The 21,226-nt window shown below is 39.5% G+C and overlaps 5 protein-coding genes and 1 long non-coding RNA gene across 11 annotated transcripts; 1 reads left to right on the plus strand and 5 right to left on the minus strand.

Moving 5' to 3' along the window:
- Window positions 1-101: 101 nt before the first annotated feature.
- LOC144215488 (zinc finger and BTB domain-containing protein 26-like) lies at window positions 102-2,347 on the minus strand. The gene is made up of 2 exons (XM_077744457.1): window positions 2,259-2,347; window positions 102-1,614 (listed from the first exon to the last, which is right to left on the minus strand). The coding sequence occupies exon 2, from the start codon at window positions 1,595-1,597 to the stop codon at window positions 428-430; it is 1,170 nt and encodes a 389-aa protein (XP_077600583.1). The 5' UTR covers window positions 1,598-1,614; window positions 2,259-2,347; the 3' UTR covers window positions 102-427.
- A 121-nt stretch (window positions 2,348-2,468) lies between these two features.
- susd1 (sushi domain containing 1) lies at window positions 2,469-9,469 on the minus strand. Of its 4 annotated transcripts, none has more exons than XM_077745077.1 (18): window positions 9,423-9,469; window positions 8,983-9,062; window positions 8,761-8,901; window positions 8,029-8,184; window positions 7,805-7,957; window positions 7,564-7,743; window positions 6,860-7,039; window positions 6,602-6,781; window positions 6,326-6,505; window positions 5,958-6,137; window positions 5,478-5,642; window positions 5,300-5,394; window positions 5,033-5,219; window positions 4,366-4,459; window positions 4,024-4,279; window positions 3,911-3,950; window positions 3,599-3,692; window positions 2,469-2,706 (listed from the first exon to the last, which is right to left on the minus strand). In XM_077745077.1, exons 2-18 carry the CDS (start codon window positions 9,029-9,031, stop codon window positions 2,688-2,690), a joined length of 2,349 nt encoding a protein of 782 aa, XP_077601203.1. In that variant the 5' UTR covers window positions 9,032-9,062; window positions 9,423-9,469; the 3' UTR covers window positions 2,469-2,687. The 4 variants fall into 4 exon arrangements, with proteins under 4 accessions (XP_077601203.1, XP_077601202.1, XP_077601201.1 ...); XM_077745076.1 differs by having other exon boundaries at window positions 8,983-9,137; window positions 9,423-9,467; XM_077745075.1 differs by lacking the exon at window positions 9,423-9,469 and having other exon boundaries at window positions 8,983-9,257.
- A 2,480-nt stretch (window positions 9,470-11,949) lies between these two features.
- On the minus strand, window positions 11,950-14,228 carry LOC144215886 (uncharacterized). Of its 2 annotated transcripts, none has more exons than XM_077745085.1 (5): window positions 13,954-14,228; window positions 13,717-13,880; window positions 12,956-13,198; window positions 12,676-12,882; window positions 11,950-12,600 (listed from the first exon to the last, which is right to left on the minus strand). In XM_077745085.1, exons 1-5 carry the CDS (start codon window positions 14,199-14,201, stop codon window positions 12,419-12,421), a joined length of 1,044 nt encoding a protein of 347 aa, XP_077601211.1. In that variant the 5' UTR covers window positions 14,202-14,228; the 3' UTR covers window positions 11,950-12,418. The 2 variants fall into 2 exon arrangements, with proteins under 2 accessions (XP_077601211.1, XP_077601210.1); XM_077745084.1 differs by having other exon boundaries at window positions 12,676-12,885.
- On the plus strand, window positions 12,985-16,238 carry LOC144215888 (uncharacterized). The gene is made up of 2 exons (XR_013330522.1): window positions 12,985-13,128; window positions 15,376-16,238. It is a non-coding gene; the product is annotated as an uncharacterized LOC144215888 (long non-coding RNA).
- On the minus strand, window positions 14,387-15,044 carry LOC144215715 (immediate early response 3-interacting protein 1). Its single transcript, XM_077744811.1, has 3 exons — window positions 14,877-15,044; window positions 14,608-14,709; window positions 14,387-14,542 (listed from the first exon to the last, which is right to left on the minus strand). Exons 1-3 carry the CDS (start codon window positions 14,965-14,967, stop codon window positions 14,487-14,489), a joined length of 249 nt encoding a protein of 82 aa, XP_077600937.1. The 5' UTR covers window positions 14,968-15,044; the 3' UTR covers window positions 14,387-14,486.
- Window positions 15,581-21,014, minus strand: LOC144215884 (mothers against decapentaplegic homolog 2). Of its 2 annotated transcripts, none has more exons than XM_077745081.1 (11): window positions 20,815-21,014; window positions 19,771-20,020; window positions 19,289-19,378; window positions 18,949-19,142; window positions 18,567-18,701; window positions 18,305-18,379; window positions 18,035-18,088; window positions 17,740-17,952; window positions 17,487-17,624; window positions 17,182-17,326; window positions 15,581-17,014 (listed from the first exon to the last, which is right to left on the minus strand). In XM_077745081.1, the coding sequence occupies exons 2-11, from the start codon at window positions 20,004-20,006 to the stop codon at window positions 16,891-16,893; spliced, it is 1,404 nt and encodes a 467-aa protein (XP_077601207.1). In that variant the 5' UTR covers window positions 20,007-20,020; window positions 20,815-21,014; the 3' UTR covers window positions 15,581-16,890. The 2 variants fall into 2 exon arrangements, with proteins under 2 accessions (XP_077601207.1, XP_077601206.1); XM_077745080.1 differs by having other exon boundaries at window positions 19,771-20,124; window positions 20,815-21,013.
- Window positions 21,015-21,226: the final 212 nt, after the last annotated feature.

A 21,226-nucleotide genomic window follows, 5' to 3' on the forward strand; every position in this document is an offset into this window, starting at 1 on the left:
ATTCAAAAATAATTAGTAGAGGTTTTGTAAGAAGAAATGGCGAATCACATTCATATTTTTTAACAAAGTTTTTTTTTAAATCAAGTTGGTTAACCAATGTGAAAAATTGAGGCATATTAGTTGTAATTTTCTTGACTTTTTTGCTACCTATGTACATTTCTGTTTCAGTAGTGTAAATATCAATTACATCCAAAAGAAATACTGAATGTACATTTTTCCTGCAATATCCTTGTCGCTTTCAAATCCTTCACTGCCATTAACATCAATTCAATTATAACAGGGAATGCTTGAATTGAGGATCATATCTCACTGCCAGTGACGGTGACAGCTGACAACCCAACCATCAAATTGGATTAAACGTCTATCAGCGACGCCGTTTTTCGTCTCCTAAACCTTAAAAAAGTCAATTTCCCATAGTACTTCTCCTTCAAGTCTGTCTCGAAATTATTGGAGTGGAGCAAAAATCGTGCTGGCTTCCCTCATTGGCGTTTTCCAAGCTGTTCTTGCCATGGATCTGTTTGAGATGCTTGCGTAGCACGGGCTTGTGTGCAAACATCATGTCGCAGTAGTTACAACGATGAGGCTTGTCTCCACTGTGAAGGTTGAGATGATCCAGCAAGGAGCACTTCTGTGTGAAGGTCTTGCCACAGATCTTGCAATGGAAGGGTTTGATACCCGCATGGACGCGCATGTGTCGGTGCAGGTTACCCTTCTGTGTGAAGGTCTTGCCACACAGGAGGCACATGAATAGCTTATGCATCTTCAAGTGGTTGGCGTATTTTTCCAGTTGACGGAAGACTCGGCTGCATTTGGGACACTGGTGGTACCACTGGAGGGGTTTGTCGTAGTTGCGCTGGTGCACGCTGGGTTTCACAGGGTCGGCCAAGTCGTCTTGCAACTTTAGGGGCGCGCAGGTTTCGCTCCCGCGACTGTCTACGGTTGAATTAATAAGGGAGTGTTGGGGTTCGGGTGAGTGGAGGGCGGCTGGAGGGCTGCCGGGAAATTTGGCGTCTACGGTTTCCACTTTCACGGTGCTTATGTTGTTATGGACTGGTTGGGCGTCCAGGATCTGTGGCGGGGATTTAGGTTGGATGAGGACGTCGTAGTCGTCGCTGCTGATGCTGATATCTTCCCCGACGGCCGATTGGACGCCGCACAGCTCTCTCGGAGTGTCCTCTCTGTCAACTTCTAGTTTGTGAGGAGCCTGTGGCTTGATGAATTTGTTGAGTGCCTCCGTGCACTGTTCAACAATGTGGTCCATTTGGAGGAAGCTGGCAACAGTCAGGTAATTGACTAGTTCCAGTTCAGGAAATTCCAGTTGGCCTGTGTAGCAGGAGAGTAGCAGATGCTGGCCTACTTTGGCTTCCTGGATCATGGAGATCTGGACTTCTGTGGAGTCCTGCTGTAGGGTGAACTGGTCTCTGAGGAAGGATGATCCTGCGGCAAATACCACTTTGTGACCGGGGACAGTCAGCTGGTTGATGCGGATGGTGACGTCGCAGAAACGGCGTTGATGTCGAAGGAGATTCATTTTTTGTAGCATGGAGTCTCCAAATGTGGCAAAGTGGAACTGCAGGATCACCTGGTTTTGGTCCATTGTGAACAACAGTGGACCTGTTGGAGATAACAGTCATTCTTTTTGGTTTTCCGATTGCAAATTATGAATAGAGGTATTAGACAGAGACAACAGTAGTAAACTGTTGAATTCATTTTAACTGAGGCTGCGAGCATCTATTGTCGTCAATGGCAACAATCAAAGACAGTCCTCCATGCTTTATTTCTTTCGAAGTAAGTGTTTTTTTTATTATGAAATGTACAAATCTGGCAAAAAAGAGTCAAACTCTTGCGATCCTTCATTTTCAGCAGTTTTATTATGTACATTCTGTGAATCTGATTAATTTATTGACTGTTTATTTCAATAAATTTGCTATTTTTGTCATTGGAATTTTTTTTTGTATTGGAAAAAGCCCATTTTCCGTTAGAAGTAAACTTGCTTTGTAAAGAAAAAGAAATATTAGGGACACCTAAATTATACATTAAATAGACGATGTTTAATGAACATGTCTACAGGCTTATAAACGTGTATATAACGACTTGCAATAATTGACAGCGCAATCACAAAAGACCAATTCAGGCTATATGCTAACGATGAGTTCCGTGCGCGGTTCTTTATCCGTTTATCCGAAACTACTGTTTTTACAGCACACTGCCTTTCTCGTTAGTAATGTGTTGGATATTTGAATTATGGAGACACTCACTGTGGTATTTTAGGATTGTAGCCTCGTAAACACAATGCTGTTCCAAGCCCCGTTTCCACTGTTATTACGGCAAATTTTGGGGGTCAATGTTTACTGACCACAGCGCCCCCGTCTGCATTGGAGTAAAATAGCCAAAAAAAGCAGTTTATGTCGGTTTATTGAGTATTGATTGTTTATGAACAATGACAGTTTATTGATTTTAAATAAGAATTACGACAGTTACAAGTTTCATTGATAAATAGAAAATAATATGAATTCATGTATTTTTCCCATTCATTTCCCCTTCCAAGATATTTTTATTGTCAACTTTGATATCAAATGGATGCTCCAGAGTACAGTCAGAGAAAATATTACAACAATATGGATGAAAGGTAGTTCAATGAGATATAATTGATGATGAATTCATTTCTAAAGTGTACAAAATGAGAGTCACGTTTTCTTGAAAAACCTGGAAAAAATAATAAAAATAGATTAAGTTTGCATATGAAAGTCCAGCAAAATAAACAAAAGTACACACAACTAACTTGATTTCAACTCACTAACAAAAGTCAATATCAGAACCTTAGCTATTACCAACGTTCCCTCTAAGTGGCGCAACTGCAAATGCGCAATTACGCACTGGTCGCACACTTTCTGCGCACAAGAAAACATATCCAGCGCAGGTGTCCAGTCCATCATTGCACACAATGCAATCACTCTTAGCCAATCAAAGCATTGAGCGTACTTGCGCATGTGGCAAAATCTAACTCACCTACGTCATCATCACGTCGACTCCCCAAACCAGCGTTAAATACAACTGTGCATATTTTTAAGTCCAAATATCTTCTGGAATATGTGCAAATAGAAGAACAAGCGTTGAAACTGCGGGACATCTATTTTTTTTCGAGTAAGAAAGTTCTGTTCTGCATAACATGCAGTGAATGTAAAGTTGTGAACGAATTTTCCAATGGAAAAACAGGGACTCATTGGAGCCATACTACTAAAGACAGACGTGGAAGAATAGGGTAAGTCAAATTTGTGCAAATTCTAGTGCCATTTATTAAGATGTTTTATGTATGGGTATTAATAAGTAAATGTTATGGCTAGATCATTTATGGGTAGGAAAAATACAACTGGTGATGGCAGCAGTGATACTGGTTGTATGTGGATATAGTGGGCACTTCTGATGGTATTCACACTGGTTAGTGTACTCAGGTAGGTTATGTGTATACCTAGTTACTTCAATAATTAGAGGGAACATTGGCTATTACTGTAAAAAATAAATAAACCTTAAAAGACACACCTCAGAATTCTACATAAATACTTGAGTAAATATGTCATCTTAAATCAAATTATCTTACCGAGTGTAAGCCAGTCCAAGCAATACTATTAATGCAATTAGTCCTACTGAGGCAGCAGCACACAGCGATGAAATCGTCACAAAGTAGGATGTACCTAAAAAAATTTTTAAAAATACAAAATTATTCAAAACTAAATGATAGACAACTATAACAACTCTCATGCGTACTTTGCTACTTTTCCATCGCCTATCTGTGACTCTTTCAAATTATTTCATTTAATTAAAATACTAATATTATATAACCCTAACCCTAACAATAAAAACATGCATAGTATCTATAAACATTGCATAATTTTAGCAAAGTAGTAAATACCTGTTACTTTAGCCCAGAGGACGCACAAGCTCTTTGAGTCCTACAAGAAAAAAAAAGGATTAATTTTGAGTCTAAATCCACACAATTCTATTTTATTTTATAGTTCCATTTACCTTTTTCCACTGACTCACAGCCCTCAGGATGACATAGTAGTTCCTGCCTTTCTCAAGAGGAGCATTAAAAAAGCCTCCATAATGGAAACCATCTCCCACGGTAAACTCTATCTCGGGTCCTACATGGCTAACTCGCATCTGGGCTACAATTTGTCCCTGCGAGGATGCACTTTTGCCCAAAGACTCCTCATTCATAGGAGAGGAACAGTCAAACACCGTCATTTGCTCGACAGGGAGTACAAAAACTTGGTAGAAACTATCAAGAGAGAAAAAAAAGAACAACAGTTTCCATATCCAGTTTTCCAAAAGCCGCCAAATATTATAGCTCAGGTCGGTTATTACCATATTGGGTCAAGAGTATTTGCTATTCTCTTCAACCTCAGAGTTGGTACTGAAGTGTCATATTCTCTGTAGTGGACATCTGGTACCGCAGGTACTGTCAAATGGTGACATAATGCAGTGTCGGAATAAATTTGTAGAGTATGAGATGAGTGTAAATGGGCCTCTGAGAGGCCATTAATCCACCATGACAGTCTCTTCAATTGTAAATGAAAAATTCTGTTGGAGTTGGACCAATGTGAGGTCATGAATAACCTACAGATCATTCATTTTCTGAAACATTTATCCTCACAAGAGGTGCTAGAGTCTATCCCAGCTAATTACGAGCACTAGGCGGAGGACACGTTGAATCGGTGACCAGCCAATCGCAGGGCACAAGGAGATGGAGAACCAATCATACCTTGGGGCAATCTAGAGTGTCCAACCAGCCTACAATCATAGTTTAGGGATGTGGGGAGGGATCCGGAGTACCCAGAGAAAACCCACGCAAGCCTAGGGAGAACATGTAAACTCCACACAGTGAAGATCCGCCTGGGATTGAACACTAGACCCAAAAACTGTGAGCTAAACGCACTAACCAGTTGGTCCGCTAATCACATCCATGTTTTTTGGGGGGGTTTAAATCTGAAACTCCTACTTTCAGTTTTGCTGATCAACCAATCAGTGATACCTGTCAAACTGGTGTTAATGGTAGTGATGACTGTGAATCCAGAAGACAACGCGGTGATGGAGACGCTGTAGTTTGTGGCTGGAAGCAGTTTCAGGCAGACCTCCAATGAGTCTGCCTTGGAGCTCACCATTTGTCTCCTTTTTTCAAGGAAAGTCTTTTGATAGTCTCTATATCCAGTGTAGATAACCTAAGGTTACCAAAATAAAAAATCCCAATTCATTCTCTTTGGAGGTGGGGTCGGTTTCCTTTTGGATTTTTTTGTATTACCCTGTACATTTCTGTTTCCTCTTCATACTTTTCTACTCTCCACTGCAAACATTTTTCATTTGAAACAAGGAGGTGATGAATGGGCGGCTTGGATTCTAAAAGCAATATGATCACTTTTTGAATCTCTGCGACAATGCAATCATTTATGGAGATTTTATAGCCAATTTCCAGGACTCACCAATGCATTTGAGCGTAGCTAACCGCCACACACCAGAGCTTCCACATACGGAGACGTTGCCACCCCTCCGCCAATGATAGCCGTTGACACAACGATAAGTCACCACGCTTCCCTTTTGCCAGGCAATTTCGGAGTGGGCGAGGAGCGGAGCCGGGCCACAAATTGCTGGGAAAACAATAACAGATAACAGAACAAGTTTGCCAAATTTTATATTCTGAAGCCAATCCTAATTGAAAAAATGTCAAAATTAAATATTTTTTGGTCTAATACTTACCATTAAATAGTTTACATGTGAAAAGTGAATTATTAGAACTACTCCGAATGCAGTACATTTCACTTTAATAGTATGAAACACATAACATGAACATTAAATTATGAACTGAGTCCTAGAATAAAAACTGTAGCCTACATAGTATTACTTTGTGTTATTTTTTTTTTTGTATTTGATTAGAAAAGAGCATGGATGTGAGTAAATGATACCTTGGCAGTTTAATGACACGTTTTCCCATTTGCCTGATGTTAGACATGTAGAAATATTATCTCCACCATCCTGGTAAAATCCATCCATGCACTCATACAGCACGACACTGCCAGGTTTAGTAGAGTTGTTCCACAGGAGGTTAGTATATGGGAGGTTTTGTGGGGGTCCACATGTTATTTCTGAGGAATTAGTCAAGACAAAAGCATATTAAGCAAAAAGTCCCTAATCTGCATTCAAGTCATGTATTGTAATCCCAGAGAATATAATGATATGCAGTTATGTTGTCATTTTTGTCCAAATTAAAGTGACGTATATTGTGAAATTTGACACTACTGTACAAATACTAGGTTCACTTTAAGTGTTGCACCTTCACACCAAAGATCAATTTCCTCCCAAAGTCCATTCTTTCCACACACTGAGAAGTTCCTTCCGCTCCTTGCGTAATATCCTTCATTACATTCGTAAATAACCGCACTGCCAACATGTGACGTGCCATCCCATCGCCTTTGAGTATTTGGGATGAAAACAGGATCCTGACATTGCATTTCTATAACAAAAAAACAGCAAAAACATCAAATCCCACCAATTACGCCAAAAACGACTAATTTCGAATTATTTCGATCCTTTCCTACAAGATTATCACCTTGACAGAGAAAAGATGGCGTATCCCAGTCCCCATTGTCGCCGCATACAGTTTTATTCCTTTTTCCCACACCGTAATATCCAGATTGGCATTGATAAACAACCTGAGAGCCAACCGTGGTGATGTGATCCCACAACAAGATGGCGTGGGAGATCACAGGCGGAGAACCACAGTCAATTTCTACACAAATGGACAAGATTATTTGACATCATCTGGCAAAGTTGAGGACCAAAGTCCATCTCTGTGGACTGTCATTACCTTTGCAGGAAATGTTTGTCTCTGTCCAGTTACCATCAAGTTTGCACCTTGATACGCCATTGCCCTCGCTTTGATTAAATCCGGGTTTACAATAATAGTTAACCACACTTCCAGGAGTGGAAATGCCATTCCAAATATGTCCAGTGTATGGCACTTTATGAGGATTTCCACATAATATTTCTAGGAAGTTACACACACACACAAAAATGCTTTGAAAAGTAAATGTACTGCACCATACAATTGTATAAAAGCTATATTTGCATGAGTAATTGGCGTCATTTTCAGTTCAAGGGTGCTATAAAGACACTAAAAAGCAACAAAGCCAAAATTGGTAGAAATATGGATTCTCAAAAGAAGTATTTAAAGATAGAAATTAGCCCATGGCTACAATCTCGCATATTTACACGTTAATTAGCATAAATTTGAATATGTTCATTAATGTGCTGTCCCGTATTAAATAAACAAACCCTAAAATCTTACATTTAATCTACAGTAAACGCACAACATGAATTGCAATCACAATCATCGAAAAAATTCAAAGCCAAACTTTGACCGCAAGCCATGTTTTTGTTAGCATTTGTTAGCAAAGTGGCTAGTCCTTGTTTCAAACACACATCAGCGTTAAATATTCAGTCCAACGACTCAAATTTCTTTCCATCTCACTTACATTCTCACTTTAAAAAAAAAAAAAAGTATATTCTTACCATCACAGATCATGGTGGTCCTACTCCAAAGCCCATCAGCCCCACAGTGCGAGGTGTTGGTTCCACTCCTCCACCGAAATCCTTGGTCACACTCAAACACTGCCATGCTTCCAAATACCGTCCCCGTTGTGGATCGCAGAACCGAGTGCTGCTGCGAAGTGGGCTGGCCACAGTCCACCACTAAATCGGGAAAAACCATTAAAACTTTCCCCACCACTTAAGTTCAGATCACGCGTCCCACCTTGACAAGACGTCTGGTCTTTCCCGGGTCGAAAAGGCTCCGTCCCATTCTGGACTCGATACCCCAGATGACAGCTACAATCAAAACTGCCATCTAGATTCCTGCATTGGCCTCCTTCGCCGCAAAGACCCTCAACCAAACACTCGTCAATATCTGTAGGACAAAAACTATCAAATTGTATGTACATTTAGTCAACATCTCGCTGTTTCTGAGAAGAAACTGACCTTGGCAGTGGGTTCCATCATTTGGAATAAAAACAGGCATATTGTTGGACGCCATATATCCAATCAGACAGTTGCAGTAGTAGCTGCCATATGTATTGTGGCATGTGGTGTGTTGCCCACAGATCTTGGTGGCTCCTATCTGGCACTCATCTTTATCTAGATGTAATAAAAATATTTTTTTATGAACTGCTAATCTTCACGGGGGTGTCGGAGCCTATTCCAGCTAACCAGGGAGGGGACACCCTGAATCGGTGGCCAGCCAATCACAGGGCATGAGGAGATGAAGGGCAACCAATCATACCTAGGGGAAATTTAGAGTGTCTCACTAGCCTACATGCATGTTTTTAGGATGTGGGGAGGAAACCGGAGTACCCGGAGAAAACCCATGCAAGCCTGGGTAGAACATGCAAACTCTACATAGTGAGGACCCACCTGGGATCCAAACCCTCGACCCCAGAATAGTTTGAGGTATTCAGGCACCAATACTTACTTTACTAAAATTATTACCTACACAATAAAGATGACTTACAATAGATCATACATTTTATGCCTTTTTATGCCTTGTAAACTATGACAGTTAACTTCTAATTTGGTTAATATTTAAATATAAACATATTGTATTTAGCAATAACGAAAATAAGCAATATTTTTCAAGCTAACACCGGGGTTTTTACATTTTTAGGGCAAACAGTTAAATGAAATGTATAATTTCTTAGGAGTCATATTCTGTACCTTGGCAAAATGTTCTTCCATTTCCAACATAACCATATTTGCAATTACAAACTTTTCCAGAGTTATCAGGTTTGTCATCGCATGTGGCATTGTCGTGGCAGCTGGCGCACACGTCCATAATATTTGCAAAAACAGGCGTTACTGCGAGAAAAAAGCACTTTGCATACATATAAAAAAAGGACTTTGTATGATAAATAAACATTTTTGTCTCCAAATACTTACCTGAAGCCAAACAAAAAATAAGAACCACAAACACCCGCGTTCCATCCATCTTCTTCTTAACCTCCTTACTCTTGTTTTCACTGCGTGGGAAAGTCACCGTTACCTCAACTTCTTCTTTTACTTCCAACCTTAACGTTGACAGCACTCTAAGGAAACTAATATGCATATTTAAGATAACTAAAGCTGAGATCATGCTAAGAGGAAAAAATTTTCAAATGTCACCAGTATTATTTTAGCTTTGTGGTTTCATGTGAAATGCTGATAAATTCTGTCACCCTTTCACATGGAGGATTCTCGCTATGTGGCAACGTATTACATCATTTTGTATTATTGTGACAGACCTGTGAAACTAAAAAATGATTTCCCTTTTTTGTTAAAAATCAAACATGTTCAAAATCAAAGGAAATAACCAAATAGAAGAATAAATTAGTGAACTTTACCTGATAATTTTGGGAATCAAACACACGTCCAGCAGCCGTCACCCACTTTACATTTTAGCTAATGGGTGTGTTAAGAAAACAGGCTTTGCCATTGTGACAGGGTTTGGGGGGGCTTGGCGGGGGTCCGTTAATGTACAGTGGGAAGGGGAGATAAGTCATATCGACTCTTATCTCTCAATTCAGTTGAGTTGGCCTAACTGGTGTCTGTCACTCAAATTAGTTGCTCAATGCCTACAACAGGGTCGCCTGCTTTAGAATGATAAACGATGCTATCAAGAAAATTCTACAAATACATAAACAAGACTGACAAGATTTATTTACAGCTGTGTAGTTGACCTTTTGAAATGGAATCATAACCTGGGATGTTCAAAATTGACTTGAATATGTATATAGGAATACATATTTTAATAATTGGAGTGAAAAAAGTCTATGTAAAAGTGTGTTTTTCAACTGAGGGCCTAATTTTATACACCACTTAGTTAAAAAAATTCTGTATCATATAGTACAATAATCGAATGATAAGGCCAAGAAACTATATGATGATTAATTTTCATTTTCAGGGACAAGGTGGTCCATAATTCAACTCAAAAACAGTAATTTAGAATGATTAACATAGCATATGGTTGAATTAAATACATAATATCAACATTCTAATGACCAAAACCAAATTATTGAATTTTTTTCAGGGGAAAAAAAAATCCTAATGCATTTTCTATTAAAATAAATAGGCAATTATTTTTTAAAAATCACTGTATATGTTGAAGATATCCCAAAACACACCAGTGGGAATCGAACCCAGACCTCACGCATTAAAGTTAAGAACCGCATACATAAAAAAAATGACCTTTAAAAAAAAAAAAGACTCAGAAATGCCCTTTTATGGACTTTAGTCCTATTTTCCCCCAAATTCAAGGTACCAAGGACAGTTCCACGACACCCCTCCTAATTCTGTTGATTATAGAATAGAGCAAGTGCAACACTGTTTATCTCCAGAAGGGCGCTCAAACTCGGGTCCCTGACCGTCCGGTTGCGAAAATCCCCCCTTACAGTCATACGTCGAGACCCTTGAAGTGGAAAGCAATCTTCCACAAACCAGATCCGCGGCGTTCCCGTCCATGACCGTCAAATTATGGACTGTTTTCTCTCGGAGGGACATGTCGCCATCCTCCTCGTCATCGATCAGTACAAAATCTTTCAAATAAACCATTGTTGTCCCGTGGACATTGTGACACTCTCTTGGTTCCCGCAAGGCGTGCCCGTCGCCATAGTTCAGCGTTGAGGTATCTGTTGGGGTCTCTGGGCGGTCTATGGAGTGGTCTTCTAGACCTGAGTAGGCCTGGGTGCTAGAATCAATGGTCCATAAGGAGAGTCTTTGGGTACTGGAATCTCTCATAGTGAACTTGAGATCAATGCTGTTGCATGATGACGTGTCTTTGAGGGTGAACTGCTCCTTGGTGGTGTCTTTGGCGTGGAAATTTTCCGGGTGCATCTTGAAAGACACTTTCGAGAGCCGTCCTTTTCTAGCGTATTCATCTACTTGATGCTCCAGAAAGAAAAATCAAGTTGAAATTAGTTATGATGTTGTTTGGTGTGGTTGTAAAGAGAAATTGAGCAGGCGGAAGAAAAATGTCCTCATTTGGACAATAGTAAGTTGTGTGACAGAGCACAAGACTGACCTTCTTTCACTTGACTGACTCGTACGTAGTAAGCATGACAGAATCAGGACTCTATGAATAAATGATGGAGAACATGTACATGTTCAAGCTTGCTCATCCAATGTGCTTTTGGCTGAAAAGCAATGGGAACAATACAATAGATTTCAACACTAAGTCTCCTTTGTCTTACAATTCATGGCAAGTAGCTCGCTGCTTAAGTCAGAAAACTTTGTGAGGATATTTATCATTTGGAGCACAACAAAAAATCTTGCAGTTAAAAAACAAGGTCTTATTCACAATAAAATATTTCTAAATTCTTTCAAAAATGATAGACGAGGAAGTTATTGTCTCCAATCTCAATTGTACAACTTCAATATCCAACGCACTATACATCACCAATACAGTATTCCATAGTATAATGATCTTTTGACATCTAGTTAAGAAACAACAATCAAAACAAAAACATGACATTTTCCCTTACCAGGATCTTCCCAGCAGCTTCTGTAGAACCCCTCCAAACCCCATAAAAAATAATCACATGGCATAGGAGGGAGAATATTGTGCGGCGCTTGAGGCAGATGAAAGATGAACATCACTTTGTAGTCCAGGCAACACTGATCCACTACTGTACCCGCCCTCACCACATCCCATTAAGACCCCCTTACCCCCCACACACACACACTGCTTAACTCCCTGGCATTGACCACATCAGTCTGTAATTAACATATATTTTTAGTTCTGTTATTATCAGAATTGCAGCTTTCTCTATACTATTTAAACAAGAAAATGTGTTCTTGTGGCAGTATGCAATAATTTCAGGAAATGTTAGAAAAGTGCAGGAAAGCATGAAAATCCATTTATTTCCCCTTCTACAGAGTGGAGGTGTTTCAATAAATAATCGTGTCTTACATACATGAAAAATGCAAACGGCATTATGTGAAGGATCAAATATTCAAATGCTTCCCGTCCAACACGAAATGAGCTCTATATTAAATTAGTCAAGCATGTCATGAAATGAGAACACTTTATTTGCTGTTATATTGTTTTTTTTTTAGAAGAAGTATTAATATTAGGGCAAAAAAACACCATGTCTGATATTGTAATTGGATATAATCATTGGGATTGTCGTTTTCAAGATGTGAAAGCCAAAACGTATATTTATTCTTTATGAGAAATGTAGAAGAGGAACTAATGACTAAGGCAATGAATCTGGAATGAGCTATTTTGTGTGGTTTTAAAGTTTTATTCTAAAGCAAAAGTCAGACCATTTTAGATATAATATTTAGATTTTTTTTAAATAAATGGCTTAAAAGAACTGGATTAAAATCCCTAACATTTCAATCAGGTCTTAGATATCATTCCCACTAAGTGAAACTGGCTGCCTCCAAATTTCTCCATCCGAAAGCCGAGATGTCCGTCCGAGGACGGACATCTCCAAAATGAAAGCGTCACTTTTCCCGGCGCCAACAAACGTTCCTTAAACTGGGCCGTGACATTCAGTGGGGCTGTAATGACTCCAACCCCTGTAGACATAAAAACAATGTCAGTAACAGAAGTGATGACAACTTAGCAACGTAACGGCAAGGCTCCAAAAGTACCATTGTGCTTTTCTATTTCTGCCAAGCAGACAGACAACATCCACAAACTTGAAATGGCTCGTAACTTGAAGCCAAAAAAACTGCTTGGCAGATAGAAAATCCAATGGAAGATCCAATGGTCCAAGAAGGACAAAGCACGAGGAGGGCCGGCACTTAATGGAACTCTGATCTCCACTTTTTTCACATTTTCCTCTTCATCCTTTAGACCTGCTAAACCATATCAGTGAAATTTAAAATGGAAATTCTCTTAATTTCTGTCGTGGATTGACGGAAAACTCACAATAATTTCCATTCTCTCCTTCAGACTTGACTGCACCTTGCTGATTATTTTCAGAGAGTAATGTCAGGGTACTCTCCCACACCAGGCTCTCAAACCGGGAAGTAGCAGACAGCAAAATGTCCACCTCCACGCCGACGTCCACCGTCCTGTACACGAGGACTTGAACTTGCAAGGTAAACGGCCCTTTCTTCAACTCGTCAATTGGCTGATGGGTTTTAATGCTCTGACGCACACAAACCAGACCTAGAGCGGTTTCCCATAAAACATATTGACTTTGAGAGCGAATGTTCATATTTCGGTGCCACTGACAGGGTTAGACGTCCAATCTATTTAACCCAATGGGTTGGACGTCTATCACTTTCAATGGCAGGTCATCCAAATTCTGTGATTAAAAACACAATGTAGGAAATGTAATCATTGCTCCAATGAGTTTATTAGGATTCATAAAGAGTGGTTAGTGTGTCGGGCTCGCAGCTTTGGGGTCCTGGGTTCAAATCCAGGTCAGTCTACCTGTTTAGAGTTTTCACGTTCCCTCCCCAGGCTTGCGTGGGTTTTCTCCGGGTACTCCGGTTACCTCCCACATTCCAAAAACATGCATGGTAGGCTGATTGGACACTCTAAATTGCCCCTAGGTATAAGTGTTAGCATGAATGGTTGGGTGTCCCCAGCTGGGATAGGCTCCAGCACCCCCTGCGACCCTAGTGAGGATAAAGCGGTTCAAAAATGAGAGATAAAGACTGGAATAATGAATTATTAATTACCAATTGGGCTCAGCTGGAAGTTGCGATCAGTAATGGTCATAAGCAGAAGAATATTGCAAAGATTCTCAGGGAAACAAAGAGGAATGTCTCTGTATTCGCTGTCTGGATAGTCCCAACCATAACCTGCAACACTGCAAAATTTCCTCAAAAGCTTTTTGTCCAACCTGTAAATGGGATGAAATCATTTTTTTTATCTTAGTTGTATACTGTTGTTATTTGTGGAACTGTAAATCTTACCTGCATCCGCTTAGGGCATAAATAACGTCGCATTGTTTCGTATATTGGGGTTTATATAGGCGTCCTTTTCTCCGACTAATAGCTTTGCTCATGTATTTCAGAAACAAATAGGAAATTCTAGGAAGTCTACCGAAGCTAAACTTTTTTCTTTGCAGTAATTTGTGAGAACAGTAGAAGTGAATGTATGTATAATATATGGAGACTAAAGACAGGGAAGTTAATACTATATAACTCTGAAAGTTTTTCATTGTTTTTCCACTTTTGCATTGTTTATATATGGCAATAGAGGAAGTAAGTTGGGTTCATTTACGGCAATTGTAAAGGGACAAACAACAAAATGCGAAAGGAAAATTAACTTTATTCGGAAATTTGAAAAGCAAAGAACTTAAAATCACAATTATGTCAAATGTAGTGTCAAAAAATAACTATAGACTTCTGTACAAAAAAACATTTTTATTATTCATTTGCAACGCCAATGTATATTACACGCATGTTGACACGTCACATCTTTTCCTCTTGGTCCTTTTCTTTTCTCATCCGAATAGCAGCAACAATACGATACAAACAGAATTTACTGCGATCAAAGGCACTGCAAGAAAGCAATAAAATATGTTATTGTTAGGGATGGAAGTGGTCAATAATGGCGAAGCTCACCTCTCATAACAGTCCGAACAGATCGAATCAAGTTCATCAGCTGAGCTTTGATCCCTGGTTCATCACCAAATCCGCCAACGCCCTGGTCCACTCCCCATCCAACTAAAAAACAAACATAAATCCACAGTAGTATCATCTTCGTATTTGAAAATATAACCAGGTCTAAATGCTAATTGTGTGGCAGCTAGCCACGTTGCTAACATTAGCAGAACAAACGACAAAACGTGATTTTTAGTGTCTAAATGCTACGTAAAGTCACCATGACATACTTCGACTTAGAAATCGTTCTTCGTGTAGTACAGCTACAGAATTCACGCATAAAATTGCGGCTTGAAGGAGTGTGTAGAGAGTAAAAGCCATGTTAACTCAATGTCTAGTTCGCAAGACTATTTACGTTTGACGTCTGCTATGGTAGCCGAGGCAGAAAAAAAATATTGCAAACCGCGTTATTAAAATGCTGTATATAGACAACTTCCTACTGTTCTAAGTTAACCAACATTTACTTCCACCACAGAAACATGAGTCATGAGATTAAAAACTTTATTATTAGTGTTTTATTAAGTCTGCATAATATCCCCCACGCCTGAGATGCTAATGATCATAGAAAAAAAATACTCTAAATACCGCCCCCTACTGGTAAGTACTGTAATGATTTTGGCAAAAAAAAAGAAAATTGTTAAATACACATACTGTATACTACTATCTTGTGATTTGTATGTATGGTCCACATCATCTTTAGTAATGAAGGGTTTCACAATCTTGTTGCAGGCCATAGATAAAATGATGTAACACCAGAACCTCCAAACAGATGGCGTATGTTCCCAAATTCAAATGTCACGAGGTATGTACACTTAAAATACAATCACTGGTGCCTCAAGGTGAATACTTTCACATCAAGGAGTTGCAGGTAAGGGGGACATGTTTAACTTGCACCGGTAACATATTCACGGACAATAAGGGAAGAGCAAATAAGTGTTGTATTACCATATTTTATAGACAGAACAAATACAATACATTTAACACCAACTGTCCCAGTGAGGGAGCACATTAGCACTTTTCTTGAAATAGGAAGAAGAGTTTATCTCCCATCTTTTTTAAAAACACTTTGAAAGCTAGCTGACGTAAAATCTTGACAAAGCACAGAGACTAGTAATGTGGTCCTTGTGTAGCGATGACAGAAGAGCCACAGTCAATTTCTATATATTTTTTCTTCTTTTAACTGATAAAAGCTGCAGATGAAAATTATTTCTACCCGAGCCTTTTGGGTCAGGTTGACAACTGTGGCTTGGAAAAAAACAACTTACTTTAATAGTGTGAATGACAGAACATTTTAAGTAGATTTATATATTTATATATATAAAAATACATGAGAATACAAAAAAAGTAGCAAAACAATTGGGATATAGGCTAAAACCAATGATGAATACTCATTGATACCTTCAATTAATGCTGACGAGACAATTACATGCCTCTCCTTGGAGAGTGTTGCTTCATATAGACAAAAGAAGCTCTTGCGAATAGTTAATACTCTAAAAGTCCCCATAAAGTCTAGTTTGTAAACCAGGCGATATTTTGGGACATGAGTCAACTTCACCATGGACACAAATACTGCCATATAATGACAAAGAAATTAACAAACATACTGAGCTTTCAGTTTGTTTAGGGTTTTTTGGATTTTTAAACCAACATTCCTATTTGTCAGTTAAGTAGTATGTCTTACAACGACACGAGTTTTTTTTTAAAATAATAAAAAAGGGTGGGGTGGGGAGTTCAAGTGTTGCATACAGTGAGTTTGATATCATATATTTTTTTAAAGAAACTGTCCACTCCATGGCCAACTTCACAAAGCTAACTGAACCCTGGTTAAAATTTGGGTAATATTTCTCTGAGAAATGAAAACATTAAATTCAGAACAATGATTGGCAGGGGCCACAACAAATTATTTTATAGATCACAAGCCATCAGTGAAGATATTTTTGGTATTTTCCCTACTTCTGGGGCTATTTTTTTTAAAGTTTTTAAAATTAGCTTATACCACAAATAGAATTATCTCAATAAATGATTTTGGGAATAGCAATTTAACAAGGTGCATGAGAAAAATGATGAACAAAGTGCCAATTTCTGTACTGTTTTTCAGAATGTGTGTTTTTGTTTTTAGGTCAGTGGAGCAAGATGGCATAAACTAGGAAATGGACAATTAGAATTTTGCTGTGATTTTCCTGATGGGACTGATTTTTCTTTGTAATTATTTTCTTTTGATGGAGTGTGAGGTTCCGTTGTCGTTTAGGACATACTGGAACAACGCGCAGATGGGGACCCCATCTGGGTCAGCACCTTGTCTAGCCATTGTAGAGGTCCATTCAAATGCAACTCGATCCAGCATGGAGTGCTTGTGACAGTCTGCCGTCTGTAATTAAAAAAAAAAAGCAAAGAAGACATTAGGAAAAAGTACAGTATATTTTTCAAAGATCAGTATACCGACAACAGGAACTCTGGTTACCAAAGATGGACGTAAGTATTGTGTCATTGACTATTGTAAGACTTCAATATTTGTCAATTAATTGATATGATCACCTGTATTCTGCTCCCCAGCCTTTGACAAAGCTCATGCGGATGGTGCACATCCTAGTGAGTTGGTACACTGCTTCGAAGCCTTGGTTAACAGACTGGGCCAACAGAGCAGCAAACTCTTGATTGTTAAAGATTTTTAAATTGCAACCTGTAAAGAAGCATGACAGAGTCAAGATTAATCATCAGGCATGTGGTAAGAACATTTGAGATTGTCAACCGTTACATATTGCACAACGCTGTTCTGCATTTTGACCAAACAGAAATAAATAGCAAGACCATGACAATGTGAGAGAGCTTTGGCTTGTTACCTGGCGGAATTTTACACACTGTTGCTGGATGCCATCCATATCGCTGATTACAGTTTGGACTCTGAACAAAGATGGCGCTATCACTTAGACATTCAGCAAACACTTCCCCGCCAATGTAGTACAATCTAACTCCTCTTCCTGTAAACACAAAATCAAAACTCTTAACCTATCCAATTTTACCAACCCAATCACATCACCTAATTTGCTCAATGTACCAAAAACTCAGCCATCATTCCAAAGCTAAAAGTCTTACCTATATGCCTCCGAGTCATCTCCACAGTGGCATTTCTGTTGACATTTGAGAGCAAACCCAAGCAGAATCGCTCCGAGTTTGAGGGGTCAGTGAACCCATCCACTGTCAACGAGGGCTGTGAGGCGTGGAACGTTTCTCCTACACGCTGATTGAGCTCGTAGTAGGCGATTGAGCACCAAAACGCCGGTTCTGAGTAAGTCACCGGTTGCAGGTCTATAAAGACAACGAGAGAAAAATGAATACTATAGTCCAATAAGTTGAAAAAGGATCATCTTTTAAGATATATCTCTCTTACCCATGCTGTGATTAACAGGTGACAGAGTACTAGGAGACATCTCTGCTGGTGAACCTGGACAAGAACACGAAATCTAAAGCAAGTTTCCACAAAGGCACTTAAAAGCAAGACCTCTGTTAATATCTGTGATGGAGAAAAAAACTCCTTGATTGACTACAAACATTAGAATCATGCTTTGCCAAAGATCCATTGTAGGATTTTCCATAGAATTGTAGTGAAATTTAAAAGGGAGAGAGCAAAAGAGTTCAAATAGAAAGTATGAAAACCTACCTGTATCCATGCTTTGATTCATCTGTTGATCACTGGTCTCTCCATCCTCACTGATGTAGCCAGGCGGAGGAGTTTCTGTTTAATGGGTGGGATGAAAGAACAATGAAAATGCATTGAAAAGCTACATATATTGACTTCAATTAGATTATTAGATAATGCATTTGAAATGACAGCAGTCCTTTGTATTTGTAGATCATACGGGTTTAGAGGGCATCTATGGTGGTAGTGATATATGTTTTTTATTTATTTTCTATACGCTCACCTGGTATATAGTTATTGGGAGGATCAATTCCTGCAGGAAAGTTTGTGTTCTCAGGTATGGAATGAGTATAGTCATCTAGAGGTGGCAACTCGGTCAAAATTTCAGAGTGTCTCGGCACAAGAACTGGAGGCAGAACTGTGGGAAAAGTTTAATCAAGGTTCAGTTATCTCCACTTTAAGAAACTACTTGAATAGCTATCAAATTATATATTTCAATAGCAAAAAATGCACTATTGTAATGTGGAAAAACGTATTAAAGTGGCATTTTCACTGAGTAAAAGAAAGTCGAATTAGTAAAACTAATAAAAAAAAGAAAAGAAAACCACATTGGTGTACAGTCTGTACTTTCGATGATAGCAATGAGATATACGAAGCCATCTTACCTGGCGTCTCGACCCTCTGATAATGGTAGGGGTTGATGCAGACCTCATCCTTCTTGAGGTGAAAGGCATACTCACAGGCTTCGATAGCACGCAGTTCGTGGTGGCTGTGAAGGTCTGGCCACCGCCACAAACGGCAATAGATAACATGGGGGAGTCCCTTCCTGTGGGAGACTTGTAAGCGGCCATCAATGGATCTAAAAGGATGGAAATGGACACCGACCGGGGAAGATATCACTAGACCCGATCCTTAAATCCTTTCATCGTGTGCCGTCTTCTCACGTATTGTGATAATTTAGTGGCAAATGTGCATACAGGGTCTTTAAGAGTTAAGAATATTTACCTCGTTTGGTCGGAATAGCTGTAAAGGCCTGAAGTATCCCACTGTTCTATCGTATTTGGTGTACTCAGTCCCCATATTTCGGAACAATTGCTGTGAATAGAAAAAAAACTTTTTTTTTAGTTATCAATATGTTTACTCATCCGGCTAGCCTCGTATTTGTAACACAGGAATTCTGCTGATGTTTGTAGTAAGCATTCTACCGCAAAAAAATCCATTCACGTCAAGACACTCGCTGTATTTCCAAAAAGATAAGAGTGAGGTCTTGAACAATTCTCAGGCGATAACCAAAGTGTTATCGAGAGACATACAAACATTTGAAATGCTCTTTGCCAGCCTATCAGTGTTCCCACTGAACATGGGTCGGGTCATCAAGGTTGCAGACCAATGCAAAGAACATCCTTAAACAATGCATATTCCCTTCCTTTACATCTTTACGCCATTTTAATGATGGGAGAAAGGCATTACATTAGTAGATATCATACCTGGGGATAGTGACACACTTGGTGTTACAGTTCTGTGTGGTGATGGCTTTCTCCAACTCGTCCAGCTGCCCAGTTTTCTTGAGCTTTTTGACTAAACTCTTCACAGCCTTCTCGCACCATTTCTCCTCCTGGCCATTCTGTTCGCCACCGCCGGCTCCTCCTGGTCCATTGGTTGATTTCTTCCAGCCCAAAAGCCTCTTGACCACAGGAGGCGTAAAAGGCAGGATGGAGGACATCTTGGCCGGACAACCTACAAGTCTCCAGAGGACTTAGTACACAAGATGTGGGGGACCTATTGCTACACTGTGGGCCCCTGCCCTCTAAAGATGAAAGTGTCACCAGATGAAGCCAGCTCTAGGGGGTAATGGGACATAAAAATGCGCATATTAATATGTAAAAGTGGATCAGTGAACAAAAAGTACAGTTGTTTTTAATGGAGATCGACCCAGAGCGAAAAACCAACTGGCTTTAATAGGCCGACATTTCGGCTACCTGGCGAGGGGAGGGGGGCGCTAGACTCCAAGAACAACATTAAACTCGACGCAAGCACAAACTGTGAAACGGTGAAAACTAGAGCAACCTTTGGCAAAAGAAAGAAAACGACAACTACACGTAGTCTTAGCATCGTTGTTAGCGGACTATTTTATATGGCGGATGGCATCTGGCTGGATGGGCTAATGTTAGCATAGCTACCAGCTTGTTATCAAAATCCTTTTGTTGTCATCCGCGGAAAACAAACTGCGCAGCGGTCCATTTCTTCGCTTCGAGTCCCTAAAGTCAATTGGGAAACTTCTTCTAAATGTAACGTGTTCGTTAATATAAAATATTGTGTGATCGACACTATAATAAAGTTTTAATTCAGGTAAGCAATCAAATGTTTAGGAGTATCGCTAAAGTAAGGAAACGGTCCCAAAACGGGTCATCCGCAAGAACGAACTATTGCAAACTGGGCTTTGGATCCCGCTGGCTAACAGAGCTATAGCGCCCACACAAAACAGCATCATTTAAAGCTGAGAAAACGTTGAAATAGCTACGGTCACTCACCAAGTGTAAAACTCCGACACCGCGCGGTAGTAGGCAAACGACACAAGGTCCAATAAACACCCAATGTGTTAAAATGTCTGGGTAATATGATCGCGGCGTTGTATTTGACTAAGCTTGACGGCTTTTCTCAAGTTGCTACCAGTGCTACTGGAGCGAGTTAGCCATGTTAGGTAGACCGGAAGAAGACAACACACATGATTGGTACACAAGGAACCTTAAAAGAGTACTGTTACGTGATTGGACGATCGCAAAATTGCGATATTTATCTTTAAAAAGTAAAATAGGTTTATATTGTGTCGTTTGGATTGGTTCAAAATTCCAATGGTTTAAGAACAATGTCAATTGGACCAATTTGCAAAGAGGTATCATCTGTAAAATTTAATGTGGAAAAGTTGGAGTGGGAGGCATTAGT

Source organism: Stigmatopora nigra, chromosome 22 (genome assembly GCF_051989575.1).
Source record: "Stigmatopora nigra isolate UIUO_SnigA chromosome 22, RoL_Snig_1.1, whole genome shotgun sequence".
NCBI classification, from domain to species: domain Eukaryota; kingdom Metazoa; phylum Chordata; class Actinopteri; order Syngnathiformes; family Syngnathidae; genus Stigmatopora; species Stigmatopora nigra.

Bases quoted from the DNA above. Each gene is read 5' to 3' on its own strand.
- LOC144215488 (XM_077744457.1), bottom strand. From the start codon at position 1,597: ATGGACCAAAACCAGGTGATCCTGCAGTTCCACTTTGCCACATTTGGA.
- susd1 (XM_077745075.1), bottom strand. From the start codon at position 9,175: ATGATCTCAGCTTTAGTTATCTTAAATATGCATATTAGTTTCCTTAGA. The intron at 5,643-5,957 runs GTATCATTTACT...TTGTTTTCCCAG, and splicing joins CGTGTCATTAAACTGCCAAG to CAATTTGTGGCCCGGCTCCG. The intron at 4,280-4,365 runs GTAATAACCGAC...CTCTCTTGATAG, and splicing joins AATACTCTTGACCCAATATG to TTTCTACCAAGTTTTTGTAC.
- LOC144215886 (XM_077745084.1), bottom strand. From the start codon at position 14,201: ATGAAAAACTTTCAGAGTTATATAGTATTAACTTCCCTGTCTTTAGTC. The intron at 13,199-13,716 runs GTAATTAATAAT...AAACCGCTCTAG, and splicing joins CTTCCAGCTGAGCCCAATTG to GTCTGGTTTGTGTGCGTCAG. The intron at 12,886-12,955 runs GTGAGTTTTCCG...GATATGGTTTAG, and splicing joins AGGAGAGAATGGAAATTATT to CAGGTCTAAAGGATGAAGAG.
- LOC144215715 (XM_077744811.1), bottom strand. From the start codon at position 14,967: ATGGCTTTTACTCTCTACACACTCCTTCAAGCCGCAATTTTATGCGTG. The intron at 14,710-14,876 runs GTATGTCATGGT...TTTGTTTTTTAG, and splicing joins AGAACGATTTCTAAGTCGAA to TTGGATGGGGAGTGGACCAG. The intron at 14,543-14,607 runs GTGAGCTTCGCC...GCTTTCTTGCAG, and splicing joins TGTTCGGACTGTTATGAGAG to TGCCTTTGATCGCAGTAAAT.
- LOC144215884 (XM_077745081.1), bottom strand. From the start codon at position 20,006: ATGTCCTCCATCCTGCCTTTTACGCCTCCTGTGGTCAAGAGGCTTTTG. The intron at 19,379-19,770 runs GTATGATATCTA...TTCTATTCACAG, and splicing joins AAGTGTGTCACTATCCCCAG to CAATTGTTCCGAAATATGGG. The intron at 18,702-18,948 runs GTAAGATGGCTT...CTTTTCCCACAG, and splicing joins TCAGAGGGTCGAGACGCCAG to TTCTGCCTCCAGTTCTTGTG.